Below are 16,465 nucleotides of genomic sequence, written 5' to 3' on the forward strand. Positions count from 1 at the left end.
GGTCGCATGATACAATAACACATATGGTGTCATATGATCTGTATAGCCCACAATTGTTGCTGGGAGTTGTTTTTGATCGTACGAGACCGTTTTGTTCCCTTCGCTGAACTTTCACACACTTCTCTTTGTTGCCAACCAGGCGGAGGAGTTTCCACCATAAAACCTTTTTAAGGAACACTCCACCCATATCCTCAGTCTTTGAGGATGAATCACGCCTGCCCTCGTGGATGGATTACTGATGGAGCCCGGGGGGCAATTTATATCATAATTCTTTGAAATGATGCTGAAGAGATGGCAAGTTACAACGAAGAGACACAAAACAACTACTGATAAACACAAAGAAACCAAGTAGAGATGCAAGAAACACAAAATAATCACAGAGACACACAATAACCACAAATAAACAGAGACACAAAATGGCCACAAAGAGACACACAATGACAAATAGAAAACAACACACAACTACTACAAACACAGCTGCCTCATTTCAGTCATATATGATTAGAGGTCATACACTTTCTGAACATAGAGGTTTAGGTAATCAGCTAATAATAGCTGCCTTCAGTATTTAAAGTGACAAAAGTTTCACAGTTTGAGTGAACTAACAGTACACCTGAGTAACGGACAATGGAGGTAGGTGCAGGTCGGTCAGCCAATCAGTTAGCTGGAATAATGTGACTCTGACCAATGGAAGAGCTACAGGTAGGTGCTGTAGCATGTACCAACATATTCACCTGTTGGGAGCTCGTCAGGGTCATACATGTCAAGATATACTGAACATATATGGATGAAAAAAGATTTCAAACTGTGTTGGGGCAGTCACAGGAGACCCTCCTCTTACAAGACTTCTCCTTTAAAGGACATTTACCCGGTGAGCTCAAACATACTGCTCTCTAGTGGAGGAAATCTCACTATAGTGGAGGTCAAACAATTTCTACCTCACCATTGTAAAATCTAAGATAAAACTCAACGGAGCCTTTACAGCAAAATGCTGATTTAATAACGGTTTAACTCGACCAGCTGGCTTTATCCTGTTGTCACCAGTTAGGCAGCATTACTAAAGAAGGGCCACCTCAGTGAGAGGTCATTCAAGTCTCTATGGTATTTTGTCCCTGAGGCAAGTAGACCTGCCATCAACCCCCTTTCTAAACAGGACTTCTACAATGTGACGACGCCTGTTTGTAGCAGCAAACTGTACAATTATGCCTGAAGACAACCACATGCCATTAAGGCAAGTTTTCATTCTAAGATATTAGGACAGAACACAGAGGATAGTCAGAGTTAGATATTTTATTTGTCATTGAGTACACAAAAGGACACAAGGCACAATATGATGCAGTGAACTCAAAGCTACAAGTTCTGTCATTTACAAAAATGGTTCATGTCCCACAGTGAGTCTGCACAGATCAGTGTTGACAGTTCGGTGCTCTCAGCAGTCTCAACGGCTTCAACAATCTGCCGCTCCTGAAAATAAAAGGACGGAAAATGTTACTCGGTACAAACTGTAGGTCACTCTTTCATTTGACAATTAAAAAACACAAATATAGACATGATGTTCCCAACAAGTCTTCGCAGCAGGACGCTGCAGAAGCCCACTGGGATGGTTTTTTTAATTTCTGGTCAATTCCACAGCAAGTCAGGAACAGAAAATCCTGAAAGCCTTGGTATATGACCAAAGCAAAACACTGAAGGCAAACAGACGTTACTCACAGCGAAGGCCGCCGACGCTCCTCGTTTCACATCTCCAAGATGGATTCAGGAGTCTGAAATAAGAGTTTATTAAATTAATTCCAGTTATTTTACATCTCATTTGGCCTTTAAAACAAAAACATGGTTTAATTTCTACAAGTCTGCCTTTGTTTAGTAGTGTACAGAAGCAGTGACTGGACAGTTTTCCTTTATAGAAATAGACAATATGGATAGTTCTTGCAATTAACCTGTTGTTGGGTCTATAAAATAAAGAGTACTGTCTAAACCTGCTGCGTCATGAGAACCTTTGTTACGATTTGGCACAATATAAATAAAAACACCGTTTCATTCAGCACCAGAGGCCTCTTGTCACCCATAATACAGAGAAGTGATTGACAGGGTTTGATGTTCTGCAGTAATATCCCACAGAGCTCATGGCAGTGGACATGTGGGTAAAGCGAAACCACAGATTTAATATGCGAGGCATTTCCAACGACGTGGGCCTACGGGTAAAGGTCTGTCGGGACAGGCCTCAGCTTCTACCAGTACGGACTAATTAACCAATCACTGCAGACTCACCTCTGTTGGAGAGTTCCTGATGAAGCTGAATCCTGTGACGAGTAGGCCATCCTTGGCTGTGGCAAAAACCTGAAACAATCAGGTTTTAAATGGGGGAATGTGATTTAAGAATTCTTTATATCTACACGGCAAGTTTATCAGGAGGATGAGCTTGTCTCAACAAAAATACCAGGACTCAGAGCATGGGCAGCCCGGAGACCAACGATGCCAGACGTTGAGTTTGTCTCGCACTGGCTTTTGAACAAACCAGCTGATGAAGCAACTGGCTGCAGATACCACACAGTGCTGTGTGCATCCAATGGCTGGACACAAACTGGGACTGCAGAAAGACAAACACTCACCACTGCTCATCAGGTCATGAGGTTCTCATGTTTTTCTGCCATCTCGTCATCTGAACACAAAAAAGACAACTTTCAGAAAAGTGCAACGAGCACACAAATATAACCAGAACAAACTCCACCTGACTGTTTTAATGTCTTGTTAGCTTACTGATGCACTTCAAATCTTGATATTCAGTTCATCTTACCAACCAGTACAAACTTAAACACTTGTAAGACTGACAGGCCTTTATTAAAAAGAGTTGTGTTCTGCAGTAATATCCCACAGCGCTCATGGCAGTGAACGTGTGGGTAAAGCGAAACCACAGATTTAATATGCGAGGCATTTCCAACGACGTGGCCCTACGGGTAAAGGTCTGTCGGGACAGGCCTCGGTTTCAGACGGCAGACATCCTTTCTGCTCAGCACTCACCTGTGCTGTAGCTGAAGCTTGCGGTGAGGAGGCCACCCTCCTTGCTGCAGCAGAAACCTGAAACAGTCATGATTTAATTAAGGAATGAGTTCAGTACTTACTAGAAAAGGGACATTTCCATTAATGTGAAAGTGAAAACATCTCATATTGGATCACTTGTGACTCAGTCAAACAGTATGTATTACATTACTATGCATCAGTGCAGCCTAATTTTAGTATTTGAGTCAGTGTTGGGAATAAGAGTGATCTGTGAACCCCCAGTTTTTCCTGATAAAGACCAGCACACTTTCACTTTTCAGTCAACATCCTAAACTAATCCTGGTTGTCATGTAGTCACTGAGTAACACCACGTTGTTTTCTAAGAGGATGAGTGTCTCAACACAAATACCAGGACTCCAGGCACAGGCAGCATGGAGACCAACGATGCCAGATGTTGAGTTTGTCTCGCACTAGCTTTTGAACAAACCAGCTGATGAAGCAACTGGCTGCAGATACCACAAAGTGCTATCATCGTGTACTGGTACACAGCAGTTGTACTTACATCATTTTGCTGCATGGGTGCTGCTGAGGGCCGGGACAAGTGTGGAAACCTGGAGGAGGGCAGAACGAAGGCAAAGGTGAGTGTGTTTGCAGAGGCGGCAGGATATTCAGTTATCAGAGCGGCGTGCTGTTCAGACGGGCAGCTGTCACTCACGCTTCAGAGCAGTTGAACATATTTAGCCAATCATCATAACACTGAAGTCAGCAGGAGAGAGAGCCTGTAATAAAAACTTACCCAGCTGAGCTGACGTCTCCTCCGGCACCTGTTGAAACACAGAACAGTTTCAGTTTGCTGCTGCCATTTTAAAATAAACAGTGACAACAACTCAAGGACAAAGCGAACAGCTGTCAGTTCTCATAAGTAACACTGCTGCAGTCCACAGCAGTGGGTTGCAAGAAAACAAGTTACTCTGTGCACTGTGTGAGCTCTACGGCCCACCTGACAGGACCAGAGCTCACACTGTGCCACCAAACAACTACAGCATGTACTGTAGTCTTTATTGCACACATGTAAATACATAGTCAGCGTTCATGGAGCTCTGACAATGAGTCATAGGAAATGTCTGGAGTTGAGATGACCACACACTTTTACTAGTGCAACTGTGGAGTAGGCCAACCTGACAAGTCCAGGCTCTCGTTACCATTTAGGGACGCTCCAGTCTTCATTTAAAAGCTCACTAGTTCTCTGAAGGTGGATTTTGTTTCCTTCAAATGACTCAACACATACTAACCTCACGATCCACAGCACGGCAGCTTCTCATCACACTCAGCAATAAGGTCACATCCTGAAAGAGAAGGGGACTGATTTAGATTTGATACACCCATAAAAACACCTAGTTAGGAGCTGTGCATCCAAACCAGCAGACAGAGGGTGGATGTGCCAGGCCTCATTGTCACCGTTCAGCAACCAGCAGTGCAGAGGTGAAAGCAAAACCTGATTTTTTTTTTTAATATAGCCACCGCTGTCCTGGGGTCAGCCCACTGCACGGGACGATCCCACAGAGGAGTCTGCACTGTGGCGCTGAGGTGATCACTATGAACCTGTATTTTATGTTTTAGTTACGTTCTCTAAAGGTTTGCAGTGTCACAATATCAGGATGGAAGTTGTGTTCAGGATTATACGCACAAAGCTGAACCTTTTTTGGGCAGACGTTTTGATGAATCACTTCTTTACCGATGACTCAGTTTAAACAAGTAACGGTGAGGCATAGGGATGTAACGATGCATCGTCACACAATTTAAAAATCGGTACAAATGCGTGACGACTCGCACCGGTTGAGAAAAAGTCACGATTCTTCGCGAATGCGAAAGAAGTAGGATATGTTCTTTTTTAAAATTAGAAATAGGTTATCTTAAAAAAGTCACTGGTTGGCGAATCATTTGTCCAACGTCAGGCGTCAAAGTCACGTGACTCACGTAGGTACGGAGCACAGAACGAGGGAAGACATGGCGACGGTAGAAAATGATTTGAAACAGATGATGCACCGAGCAGTTTTAAATCACTTGTGTGGCGGCATTTTGAATTCCCTATATGCACAAATACAACCGTGAGAAACGGACAGACAAAACCAAAACAGCATGTAAATATTGTAAGAGACTGCAACATATCAGCCGCCACCACAGTGAGAAGCAAAGTAATGTTACGCCACCTCGTGAGCGAAAATTACATCGGTTAACTTGTGAGATTGTTTCTAAAGAGGAGATATTAACATATTGAACACAGACTGATGCACTTGTCTTTTTATTTCATTTTCTATTCGTTACTTTTGTTTTGTCAAAATAAGTTTCTGCATCTTTTATCTTGACTTGGTCTTATTTTTATGTAATTATTATTTTTTTCCCCCACTGTTCTTAGTTGATAGTATAATGTAAAACTCAAAAAATTTGAATTATAAAAAAAAGAAAGGAGATATTTGTCATGTATTGTGTTGTTTAAGATGACCATGTGCACTTTTTATGAGAACACAAAGGCACCTAAAGATTTTTTTCCTATAAATAAAGATGATTTTATTTGATCATAATTTGTCTGTAGCTCATTTTGATTTAAAAAACTCATGAATCGAGTCGTGACTTCAGCGTATCGTTACATCCCTACTTGTAAGCTGTATTTTTATGTTTTAGTCATGTTCGCTGTGTCACGATATGAAGGTCAGGACCTTTTTTTCCTCTGCAGACGTTTTGATGAGTCATTTCTTCACCGATGACTCAGTTTAAACAGGTAAGGGTGACTCAGCATGTGCAATATGAAAGATGATAAATGTTATCGTTTGGGTCTGGTTTTCCTGTCGGGACTTGCTTTTATCCAGAGGGAGTCTGCGGTTCAGTATTTACACCCGAGGACACTTCGTCATGCAGACTGGGGGAAGCGGGGATCGAACCCGCGACCTGCTACTCTAACTTACACTAAAAACCTCATTTAAAAAGGCGGGAACAGACTGCTAACTTCATTAATGTGACTCTAGTGTAAACTAACATTAATGCACTCGAGGCATTTTATATTTTAATATTAAAAGAAAAGAAAGTCGTTAGCCGTGTTAGCATCGAGCTAACGGTCGCCATGCTTGATGACAACGTGGTTCTCCCCCAAAAAAAACGTTTTTACAACGTCAAATAAAACCAACACGTTCTCAAACACGTCGGTTGTTTGTGTGGTTATGTGCTCGGCTTGTTTAAGAGTCGGATAAATGACTTAAAGTGTGCATATTTACCCATTTTTAAGCGTTTAGTCTCCGTCGGGCTGGCGCTCGGTCAGACGGCTAACGGTCGTAAGAGAGCCTGAAGGCTGACGGCGAAGCTTTTATAGGGCGGCGTGACGTCACTGGACGCCAATAGTGCTGCGTTCAAGGCAACTCGGAAATTAACAATACACTGCCTGTCTGCCTTTCTTCACAGTTTAATCATGTTTAACCTTTTATATACCCAAACGCATTATACATTATTTTAAGATACATGAGAATAAGATTTTCCTGCTTGCCACAGATTGAAATTATATATATATAAAGGACTAGTACAGGGGTCTTCAACCAGGGGTCTGTGACCCCTATGCGGTCCTCAGAGCTACTGCAGAGGGTCTGCCAATTTCTGTCATTAAACCTTTTTTCTTCGGCTTTTGACTCAGTGTAGAATGTTGATTTTATGTATATACATGCATATTTTATTTAGTTATTTATTTTTATCTTGTAGTGATTTTTATTTGTTTTATTTTATTGTTTTCCATCGTTCTATTGTATACCGGAGGGTGGCCGGTTCAAAAATATGAAAGGTGGACTGGTAGCTGGAGAGGTGCCAGTTCACCTCCTGGGCACTGCCAGGGTGTCCTTGAGCAAGGCACCGAACCCACACCCCCCCCCCCCAACTGCTCGCAGGGCGCTGCTCTGGCTGGCTGCCCATCACTCCACCATCTCTCTCCACATTGCATGTCTATGAGCCCTTGTACTGCATGTGTGTGTTCTGGGTTTAAAAAAGCATGTAAATAAAACAGAGTGAAAAAAGAATTTCCCCGTTGAGGGGATTTATAAAGTATCTCTTCTTCTTCTTCTTCTTCTTCTACTTCATGTTTTTATTGTGTTTCTATTGTGTTATTTATGTATTGTGCTTTATCTTGTTGTGCAGCAACTTGCTGAAAATCGTGCTATTTAAATAAAGTGGATTCGATTTAATAAGAATTTACGATTTTCACCCAAATAATAAATGATAAATGATAGAAACTACAAACAGAGGCGGCTTTGCACTCCAATTGGATGAATCAGTGGACGTGTCCAAAGGACGCACAGCTCTTGACATTTAATAACCAACAATAATAACTTCTTTTTATCAATCATGAACACATATAGGCTAATAACCCAGAATCTAAATATGTTAATAAGGTGAAATAAAAGTTATTACAGGCCAGGCTTAATTACATGTGGGGTCCTTGGGCTAAAAAGGTTGAAGACCCCCATCCTAGTATATGATGACATTTGTTTAAAAACGGTAAAGCTTGTTTAAGTAAAAGTTATATAGTTATAAATTTACATTATGAGACAACACTATCTGAACCTGTCCGTTCCCAGTTGACCCCTCTCTCTGTGCATGGTATTCCTACGCTGCTGGAACGTTACCTGGTCCTATATTTCCTGTGTGATAATTTGATTAAACACTCGTTAAAAATTTGATTTTGATACGCAGCCCTCTTCCAAACATGCCCGCCAAGAAAAAGCAAAAAGCACCCACGTGAATTATCTTTTCATGTCTGTTGCTTCCTCCGATTTGTCCAATTAGCAATTCAGCCCTGCCAACACTATAACTGTGATGATAGTGAACGATCTCTCCAGTCATATTACTGTTGAAATACTTTAAGAGTGTTACCTGCTCAACAGTTATCAGTAACATTACTAACTTTACAGAGTTGGATGTGATTTAGGGAACAGTGCCTGATTTCATTCTTGCACAAACTACTCTCAGATTTGACTGGTTATAGTTATTTAGGAACCTGTGAGTTTAATTCTGCACTTTGAGCCCGGTTCATCATCTGTGTCAGTCTTTAGAGATGTGACTTGTTGACTTGGATCAGAGTAGGGGGAGCTACACAAGGTTACTTGCAAAATTGAAATAAAACAGTAAAAGATGGAAGATGGAAATCCATATTAAGAACAGGAATTAGTGATGTTGGAGTCAGGTATTGGTGGGATAAAAATATTTTAAAAATATGCAGTGGAGAACCGCAGAGGGGAATTTAATAATCGGAAAACTAAACTCTACAAATATTTGAAAATCAGATTACTATGAAAAAAAAAAAAGGAATTTATAAACGAATCAAGAAAAATATTTCAAAATTGAACAGGGATCTTCAGAAGCACAAAGGGAATAATGCCAGATATATAAAAACAAAATGGGGAAAAGAACGAGACGCAGAAATACTGATATTTGTACAAACCTCAAGTAGTGGAAGTGCGTAATTAACAAAATCTGTTTTAAAAAACGATTCTCTCTCTGAGATCTTGAACATTTTTCCTGTTTTCCTTTGAGTTCTGTAAAAACTGAAGTCATTCCAGAAACAAATTTCAAATAAAACAAGAAAAGAAAATGTGGTCAATATTTTATAAACCATCAACGGACACAATGAGGGGAATCCATTCTCCATTTTAATTAAAACTTCTTTTACTTGCTTTGGGTCACGTCATACAAATGCTCTCATGTACAAGTTAAGAATGTCGGCGCTCTCCGCTTGAAGAGCGCAGACAGGTGGAAGATAACGGAGGAACAAAAGACTACTACATCTTTTAAATACAAAAACAAAAAAGGACAAATGGATACGTGGCTTTAAAAAAAAAAAACTTTTCTTACATTCTTCACATAATTTAGGAAGCTTTTGTATTGCAAATGTTTCCACAATAAGCCATTTGAATTATTCCCCAAAGGTCTGAGCATACAAACACTAAAATCTAATTTAAAATAACAGTGTAGAAAAAAAAAAATCTGAAGACAAATTGGATTCAACAGAAGGTTAACGCAACAACTCCTGCAGCATCGACCGGATTGAAGCCATTACAGATACAGATGTCTGGGTTTTGAGTGTTTTTCCAGGTCATACATATATAAAAACAAAACAAAACACAGGGTTTGTTAATGTTTAAAAAGGTCCCGTCACACCGTTAATCCAGAATTAAAAGGGTTTTTGCGGGAGCAGGTTGTTGCAGTATTGAGTAGTGGTTGAAGCACATTCAGGTGACACCACGATTTCCTGCTGTTCCAAAGCTAAAGAGTCCCGGACTGTCGCCACTCATCTAAATTATTAACACGCCCTCAGCACAGCAGCAGCCTGGTGTGAGATACACTACACTGTGTGTGCGAGTTCAGCTGTACAGTTCTGCACCGACTCTAAAGATGTGCTTCTGATTCAGTCCGTCGGCGTCACTCCATACTGTCCGGGTCCGCCTGGGCCATGTAGGCGTCCAGTTCGGCATCCAGGTGACCTTTGGTCTTTGACATGTAGGCGTCCAGCTGGTTGTCCAGCTGTTCGCGGGTCACAGCTGGACGGCCGATGCCTCGGCCCCGCCCGCGGCCACGACCTCCTGGTCCGGCGAAGCCGCCACGGCCGCGCAGTGCTCCACGTCCTGTCCGTCAAAACACACAGCTTGTGAGTGGATAGTCAACAATTCTACTCCGTGGGTTTAAATCATAGAGAGAAGAAAGAAATGTTGTTGCTGACCTCTGACCATTCCCCCTCGTGCTGCTCCTCGGGACAGAGCTCCGCCTCTGCCGACAGGTCCTCCACGGTGGCGGCCTCCTCTGCGCATTGCCAGGCGTCCAGCTGCGCCGCGGCCTCGCATGGGGCCGCCGGTAAGCACTCGCTTCCCTGCGCAACACAAAAAGATCGTCACTCTTTGCAGAGCCAGGATGACTCAGATCCATATTCATAGGCGAGATGCTGCTGAAGTTTACGGATACACAAACACACCTCTCAGGGCTAGAGCTCCCCTCATTGCGCCTCCTCTGGCTCGTCCTCTAAAGCCTCCCCTGGGCATCCCCCGCATCCCTCCTCTGCCTCCGACAGGTCCTCCGCGAATCAGAGCCCCTACGGGCCGGCCCAGCCTGGCCTGGATGTTGCTCTTCCCCAGGCGCTGCTTCAGGCTCTAACAAGTCGTTCATGGACGGAGTTATGTTAAAAACGAAATCAGACAAATGGGAGGTGGGCAATTCAGAGTCATCCTACAGGTAGGTGGTGGTGGTTACAGGTGCGCATTCAGGGGACAGTAGCCCTCTGGAAAGCACCTCTGATTCTAACCCTGAGATGGTTTCACTTCCAGAACAGCTGATCTGTTTGTTGTTGAGCATGTTCATGGGAAATGGAACAAAGCCATCATCAGGGGAGCTCTGATACGATGAGTCACCAAAGTTTAAATCCAAACCATGACATTCACCTTCAGAAACAGGCGAGGAGTTGACACTACATTCTCAGGTAGATGTATCCACTAGATCCCCTTACATCCAGCTTTATGTAAATTAAATGCTTAACCAGCTCTGGACTGATCTTGAATTAACTTTTAGAAAGATTAAACAAATTTTAATAGAGTTTGGGAGCTTTTGTGCCAAAAAAAAACACTCAGTAAATACACTTTACTCTGGTGTGTGTCTCCCTAATTGGTTCCCAGTTAATCAAATATTCATATAAAACTATAGAGATCGACTTCAGAGCTTCAATTTGGGCTGAAGTTTTAATTCGTTACGTAATACCGAACCAGAATCCGATCTCTAATCACAGTACCGCTGACAGGTCAGGACATTATAGACCCCCCCTGTCTTGCACTGGTGCAGGTCAGCGTACACGCGGCCCATCTGATCTGTAGCCTCACCTGCTTGTGATTCAGAGCCGCTTGCACCGAGGGCCGGTTCTCCATCTGCTGGGCCAGCCGGCGATTCCGGGCACTGGCCAAATGCTGCTGTTGCATGGTGGCTCGAATGCTTACCGCAGTGGGCTGCTTGTTCTTCAGCATGTTAGTGAAGCTTTAGGAGGTGGGAGGGGGGGAAAAAAAAGAGGGAGGAAGTAAAAGAAGGGGACAGGGGATATACAGAAGAGGAGGAGGAAGAGGAGGAGGAGGAAGCAGGGTTCCACATCAAGTCATTTCTCATATTATGGATGCGGCCACACAGACTGGCGGTGGCTCTTTTTTTTTTTTTTGTCATGTAAGACTTATGGTTGGCACTCATTTTCTCTCTCAATCATATGACAGAATGATTTAGCATGTATTCAAACAAGCACAATAAAGAAAGAAGCAGAGTGTAGAGACAGAAGGAGAGAAAGAAAGAGAGAGAAGGTGCCAGAGGAGCACAATTTGCCACTTACAGGCCTCCAGCTGACTGGCCTGGGGTGTCGTCGTGCTGCAGCCAGCAGAGGCCCCGGACGTGTGGAGTGCTTTGCCACCCAGCCACTTACAGCATGGACCGTGACTCGTGGTTAAACCACCGAGTAACTCGGAGCAGGGGAAGGAGAGATGGGGGAAAGGGGTGGGGGAGAGAAAAAGGGGGGAGGCTCTTTGTCACGTCCAAGCTAGGACTGAGTGGCTGGTGGAGTAGAGAGGAGAGAGACCAAAGACAGAACAGGAGGATACAGGAGCATGTGCTTCACCTTCCTTTGGTTTGAGAGAGAAATGTCAGAGAGGATTAAGACGTGCCCTGGTTTAGCTTACGCCTTTCCTCTCCCCTTTAAAAAAAAAAGGGTGTATACGTCATGTATACTGTGCTGTGTGAGTAACAGGCAGCAGGAGTGCCAAGGCATTTGTAGGACAGTGGTCTGGTCCAGCATAGGCTTACCAAGGCTTACCAAGTACGACCACTACCCCTCTCTCCCCTTGTCTACATGTGTGCACTGCTCACGCAAGATATCCGGCCGGGGGGGGCAAGCTCCCGCCGCTCCGTCTTACAACCGTCGACGGGGCCGACAAAGTTGAGTGAGCAGCGCACACACCGGGGACAGTCAGAATAGCATCCATGTCGGGTCCGGTCCCCCCCAACAGTAGCCTTCCGTAGGGAGCACTAGAACCTTCACAAGCCAAAGGGCTGGTGGCCCTTGCCATCTGGTGTCTAACTGCTGACAGGGGTGCGTGGCGCCTCACCGCTCATTCAGGGACACCTTGGTGGTGCTTTTCAGGACGACTTTTTGGGAGGAGGCTGCGCTCATTTTGACGGACTTCGCTTTGCAGGCTTCCTGGAAAACAGACGGAAGGAGAAAATGACGTGATATTAGGCGTTAACATACTTTTACATTTAGTCGTTTAGCTCACGCTTTTATCCAAAGCGAGACAAGGACATATAAATACTACTTGCATGGAAGGGGGATAGATTTAGCGTTAGTTGAGCAGGTGTTGGTCGTGTTAGGAAAGGAGGCACTCTCTGAAGAGTAGGGCTGCCACGATTAGTCGATTAGTCACGAGTCATTCATTTAGTAGTCGACGCATCGTTTTTTGTTTTTGGGGATTGAATTCGGCGGCCAGGGGCGGTCGCACGGTACAGGAGGATCCCCTCGTGGGACCTCTCCCCGGCAGAGGCCAGCCAACGCCGCTGGGGCGGCTCTGGGTCGGCATGGAAAGACTCGGGGGCGAAGGTGGCTCACGGCTCCGTCCGCGAGTTTTACAGCGCCGCCCACTCGCCCCTCTCCAGGACAGTTAATTTATGTATGATCCGATTAGTCGACTATCAAAATAATCGTTTGTGGCAGCCCTAGTGAAGAGCTGGGAGTTTAACAACAGATGAGAAAAGTTTGGATTGCCCTGAGTAAGAGAAGGGTGACCGAGCCAGGCGTTGATCACCGGGAGGAGGTAACATATGCGAATATAAGAAGTAGAAGGTGAAAGAACCGGAGACTAGTTTGTAGGCAAGGATTTGAGACTAATGTGAGCTGCTTTGCAGGATTTATTGTTGGTATTATTTAAGTCTCAACTCGAGGTCAGAAAAACATCCAGATTTCTTTCTCATCGCCCAAACCAAGCAGACCTGTAGTTCTTGACTATACACACTTTGTACAATATATTTTACTTACTATTTTATTATGTATAGTTTGTTCTTTATATTTTTATTCTTATGTTGTCTATCGTCACTGTGTGTAATGCTGCTGCAGCACTGTAATTTCCCAGCTTGGGATAAATAAAGTATCTATCTATCTATCTATCTATCTATCTATCTATCTATCTATCTATCTATCTATCTTCGGTCTCAGTCTAATTTGAAGTTTGACAAAGGCTGATTACAGATCTTTGACATGAACTACTGGGTTAAAGGTAAAATGAATAATTAGAAGTAGTTTTTTTGGTCATTCTTGGCTGCAATCAGCTCAGGAAAGCGTCCAAAATCCTTCCATCCATTTCTGTGGGACACTTTAACAGCACCTTGAATTAACCTTGATTTTTTTTTAGTCATTACATTAAATCAGCTCCTTGAGCAGGGTCAGATTTAATGCTCAGCAGCTGCCTGGTTCATATATCACTGAAGCTGCCACCATTTGTGTTTGTCATCAGCTCGGGCTCTACACGCTTTACACTCTCTGGTTTGAATGATTAACACAAATATTAGTAAAATAAAAACATTTATCTTCATTTAGTGACACAGATATTCAAAAGTAGAGCAGGAACACGTTAGCAGGGCGGACATTTAACAGCAGTCCGTCAACTCATTCGTGTTTAATCACTTCCTAAACTTGATTTAAAGTCAAATATCAACAATAATCAGCTGTTTTTTTGTTTGTACTTACAACGAGTGTTGCGTCGGTGCAGAGAAAAGCCTTTTACAGCCCGAGCTAGAGAGTTAGCTTTGAGTAGCTTCTTCTGTTTTTAAAAAAATATATAACCTACAACACAGCTAGCTTTTCTAATTAAGCGCCGACGAAAAGAAACGAGAGGAAACTCTCTGCTAGATGTCTTTTTTTTTTGTAAAGAGTTAAAACAAAAACAAAAAGAAAGAGAGAAACAGAGAGAGAGACGGAGTTGTGTCTCCCTAAAATGGAGCTGCTAAAGCTAAACGGACGGTCCTCGCGGAGAAAATGGAGAGAGGCTCTTATGACGTAAACGTCACGCGGGGAGGGAGGAGGTGGGGATGGGTCACGGTCCAGTTCTGTGTGTGTGTGTGTGTGTTTGTAGTTGTGTGATGGAAGTTCGGTTCTTTTTTAGGGAATCAGATCATTTGACTTCACCAAAAAAAAGAGCCGCTCCAAATAACCCTCTTCATGTTACACTTATACCAAAATGTCCAGATACTGTATGGCTGGAAGATTTTTCTTTTCGGTTGACATCATAAACTACTTTAAAAAACTTGCAACACTTTGCACTGCACAGCCACTGTGACATACAGTCGTCCCCGCTGTAATGCGGTTCACTTTTCCGCGGATCGCTGTTTCGGGATTTTTTTTAGTGTAATTTTGCATGCTTTGTTTTTTTTTTTTTTTTTTACAGCGTACTGTACAGTATGAACGCGCATTGTGTTCTGCGTCCTAAATTGGCTAAGGGAGAACCGCACGTGTGTTCTGCGTCCTGATTAACTAAGGGAATACTGTACAAAATGTGTGTAAAAAGGTGTATAAAAGTGTGCGGTTATGGGTTTTACAGCCTTAAAACATGTATAATAATTGTAAAACTTACTTCGCAGATTTCGTTTATTGCGGGTTATTTTTAGAACGTATCCCAAGGGATAAACAAGGGACCACTGTATTTCTTTTCTTGATATACCTATATACATATACTTATATTTATACTGATATATATATATATATATATTTTATACTGATAATTCTGTTTACATTACACTGTGATATATTGCCACACGGATGTCTTTAGCTTGTATATATTTTTAGATTTGTATATTTTATTTTATTTTTTTACATCTTTTACTTATATTTTATATGTCATGTTTTTGCTGTTTGCACAGGATAAGAGGGAAATGAAATTTCAATACTCTGTATGTCCTGTACATATAGCAGCATTGACAATAAAGTTGACTTGACTTGACTAACGAAGCATTCGAACCTTTAAGGACATAACTGCTGGTGTTATATATCTGTATATGTGATCACGTTTTAAACTTAAACGTTAACAGACTTTGCATTACTCATAATAAGTCATGTTTAGAAGGACAACACGAGATTGAGATTTGTATCAACTTCATTCAAGTTTGACATAGTCCATACAATTTGTTTTTTGTTATCTGACTCCAGATGTGAAAGAAAGGAAGAACAGTTTTTTAGATTTATTCACGCCTGATTGGCTTAGATTTGATTACATTGTAATTAAAAAAAAAAGTCACAATTGTGACAATAAAAAAACAAAATTGCTACAGAAAACACCGGCTCCCATCGTTCACTTAAAAGAGCCGGCTCTTTGAAACCGGCTTGTCCACGAACGACACATCGCTACCGTGTTGTTGACGGCTGGCTAAAATGGCTGCAGCAGCATCAGCGACGGCTCTCGTAGAGACCTCTTCGGGTAAAGATGCTGTCGCAGAGGGGCTGGTCGACCTCCTGAAACCCGCTATCCAGCAGCTGGACCTGCATGTGCACTCAGTCAGGTAAACTCGCTCCCTTATTGAACAATTACCTGCTGTTATTTAGCTTAATTAGTGCACGGGCTGCTACTATCCGTGCTCACGTCGCCTCAGTGAGAGTCTCGTGACTTTGGAGGACGTGTTTACTATCTTATAATTCACAATTAAAATGTTATTTTTGATTTAAGTCAGACACCTTTCCCACATGTTTTATTGCCCCTGAATGTTTTTTAAGCATTGACACGACATAATGCACCACTGCTTCACTGCTACACATCACTGTCTGCACAAACACACCCCAATATTCATTTAATTTGAACCATGCTATTATTTTTCCTATGCAGTACTGGTGTGCGATACTGCATGTTTTGGTATCGATCCGATATGGCGCAGTATCGCCGATATAAGATACCTTTCAATAAATAAGGTGGATGCATCATTGAATTGCTAAATATCAATTCATTTTCATGATCTTAAGTGTGTTTTGTGATGTTTCCTTTTTTTATTCCTAAATAGTTTAGACTTCTTATTAGGACTCTTTATTACCAAAGAATTTTCAGAAAAATCTTAAATAAAAAGCACTCGCAAACCAGTAAACAAATGAAAACAAACATATACTGTTGAGAAACTATAATACAAAAAATAAAATAAAAATTCTCAACAACAAAAACAACAACTGGTGAAAACGACCAGCGACCTGACCTTTGCCGAGGTAAAGTAAAGAATCGATCTCACCAGGCTGTATCGATCCGATACCAACTTGGTATCGATACTATCGATATTTGGATCGATCCGTTCACCACATATTTATTGGGATACCTTATGCAACTATGTCCTGCCAGACTCTTTGTACAATCTTTTCGTGGCTATATATGCATATACACACATTAAAATATATATA

General features: G+C 42.4%; 2 protein-coding genes, 1 long non-coding RNA gene and 4 other non-coding genes across 7 annotated transcripts in view; 1 reads left to right on the plus strand and 6 right to left on the minus strand.

Annotated features, from left to right (window-relative positions):
* Positions 1 to 1,275: 1,275 nt before the first annotated feature.
* On the minus strand, positions 1,276 to 6,376 carry LOC104940152 (uncharacterized). Its single transcript, XR_002041514.2, has 9 exons — positions 6,267 to 6,376; positions 4,290 to 4,343; positions 3,794 to 3,821; positions 3,560 to 3,608; positions 3,019 to 3,075; positions 2,610 to 2,659; positions 2,269 to 2,337; positions 1,711 to 1,763; positions 1,276 to 1,464 (listed from the first exon to the last, which is right to left on the minus strand). It is a non-coding gene; the product is annotated as an uncharacterized LOC104940152 (long non-coding RNA).
* Positions 2,093 to 2,226, minus strand: LOC113747526 (small nucleolar RNA SNORA18). Its single transcript, XR_003463683.1, has one exon. It is a non-coding gene; the product is annotated as a small nucleolar RNA SNORA18 (small nucleolar RNA).
* Positions 2,418 to 2,555, minus strand: LOC113747519 (small nucleolar RNA SNORA8). The gene has a single exon (XR_003463676.1). It is a non-coding gene; the product is annotated as a small nucleolar RNA SNORA8 (small nucleolar RNA).
* Positions 2,849 to 2,982, minus strand: LOC113747525 (small nucleolar RNA SNORA18). Its single transcript, XR_003463682.1, has one exon. It is a non-coding gene; the product is annotated as a small nucleolar RNA SNORA18 (small nucleolar RNA).
* On the minus strand, positions 3,387 to 3,524 carry LOC113747518 (small nucleolar RNA SNORA8). Its single transcript, XR_003463675.1, has one exon. It is a non-coding gene; the product is annotated as a small nucleolar RNA SNORA8 (small nucleolar RNA).
* A 2,287-nt stretch (positions 6,377 to 8,663) lies between the features above and the next one.
* On the minus strand, positions 8,664 to 14,087 carry chtopa (chromatin target of PRMT1a). The gene is made up of 6 exons (XM_019254502.2): positions 13,784 to 14,087; positions 12,153 to 12,244; positions 10,893 to 11,043; positions 9,998 to 10,172; positions 9,749 to 9,895; positions 8,664 to 9,653 (listed from the first exon to the last, which is right to left on the minus strand). Exons 2-6 carry the CDS (start codon positions 12,215 to 12,217, stop codon positions 9,451 to 9,453), a joined length of 741 nt encoding a protein of 246 aa, XP_019110047.1. The 5' UTR covers positions 12,218 to 12,244; positions 13,784 to 14,087; the 3' UTR covers positions 8,664 to 9,450.
* Positions 14,088 to 15,427: 1,340 nt separating this feature from the next.
* snapin (SNAP associated protein) overlaps positions 15,428 to 16,465 on the plus strand; it is a 4,874-nt gene continuing 3,836 nt past the window's right edge. The window contains exon 1 of the mRNA XM_010748425.3: positions 15,428 to 15,588. Coding sequence (XP_010746727.2) covers positions 15,461 to 15,588 — 128 coding nt within the window. The 5' untranslated portion in view covers positions 15,428 to 15,460. The remainder of the gene's footprint in view (positions 15,589 to 16,465) is intronic.

This window comes from Larimichthys crocea, chromosome XIII (assembly GCF_000972845.2).
Source record: "Larimichthys crocea isolate SSNF chromosome XIII, L_crocea_2.0, whole genome shotgun sequence".
NCBI classification, from domain to species: Eukaryota; Metazoa; Chordata; class Actinopteri; family Sciaenidae; genus Larimichthys; species Larimichthys crocea.

What these genes read in the sequence shown, in the direction of transcription:
- chtopa (XM_019254502.2), bottom strand. Translation starts at nt 12,217, where the DNA reads ATGAGCGCAGCCTCCTCCCAAAAAGTCGTCCTGAAAAGCACCACCAAG. An exon ending in AAGGTGTCCCTGAATGAGCG is followed by an intron (nt 11,044 to 12,152) that starts GTGAGGCGCCAC and finishes CACCTCCTAAAG; the next exon opens with CTTCACTAACATGCTGAAGA. An exon ending in ACGAGGGGGAATGGTCAGAG is followed by an intron (nt 9,654 to 9,748) that starts GTCAGCAACAAC and finishes TTTGACGGACAG; the next exon opens with GACGTGGAGCACTGCGCGGC.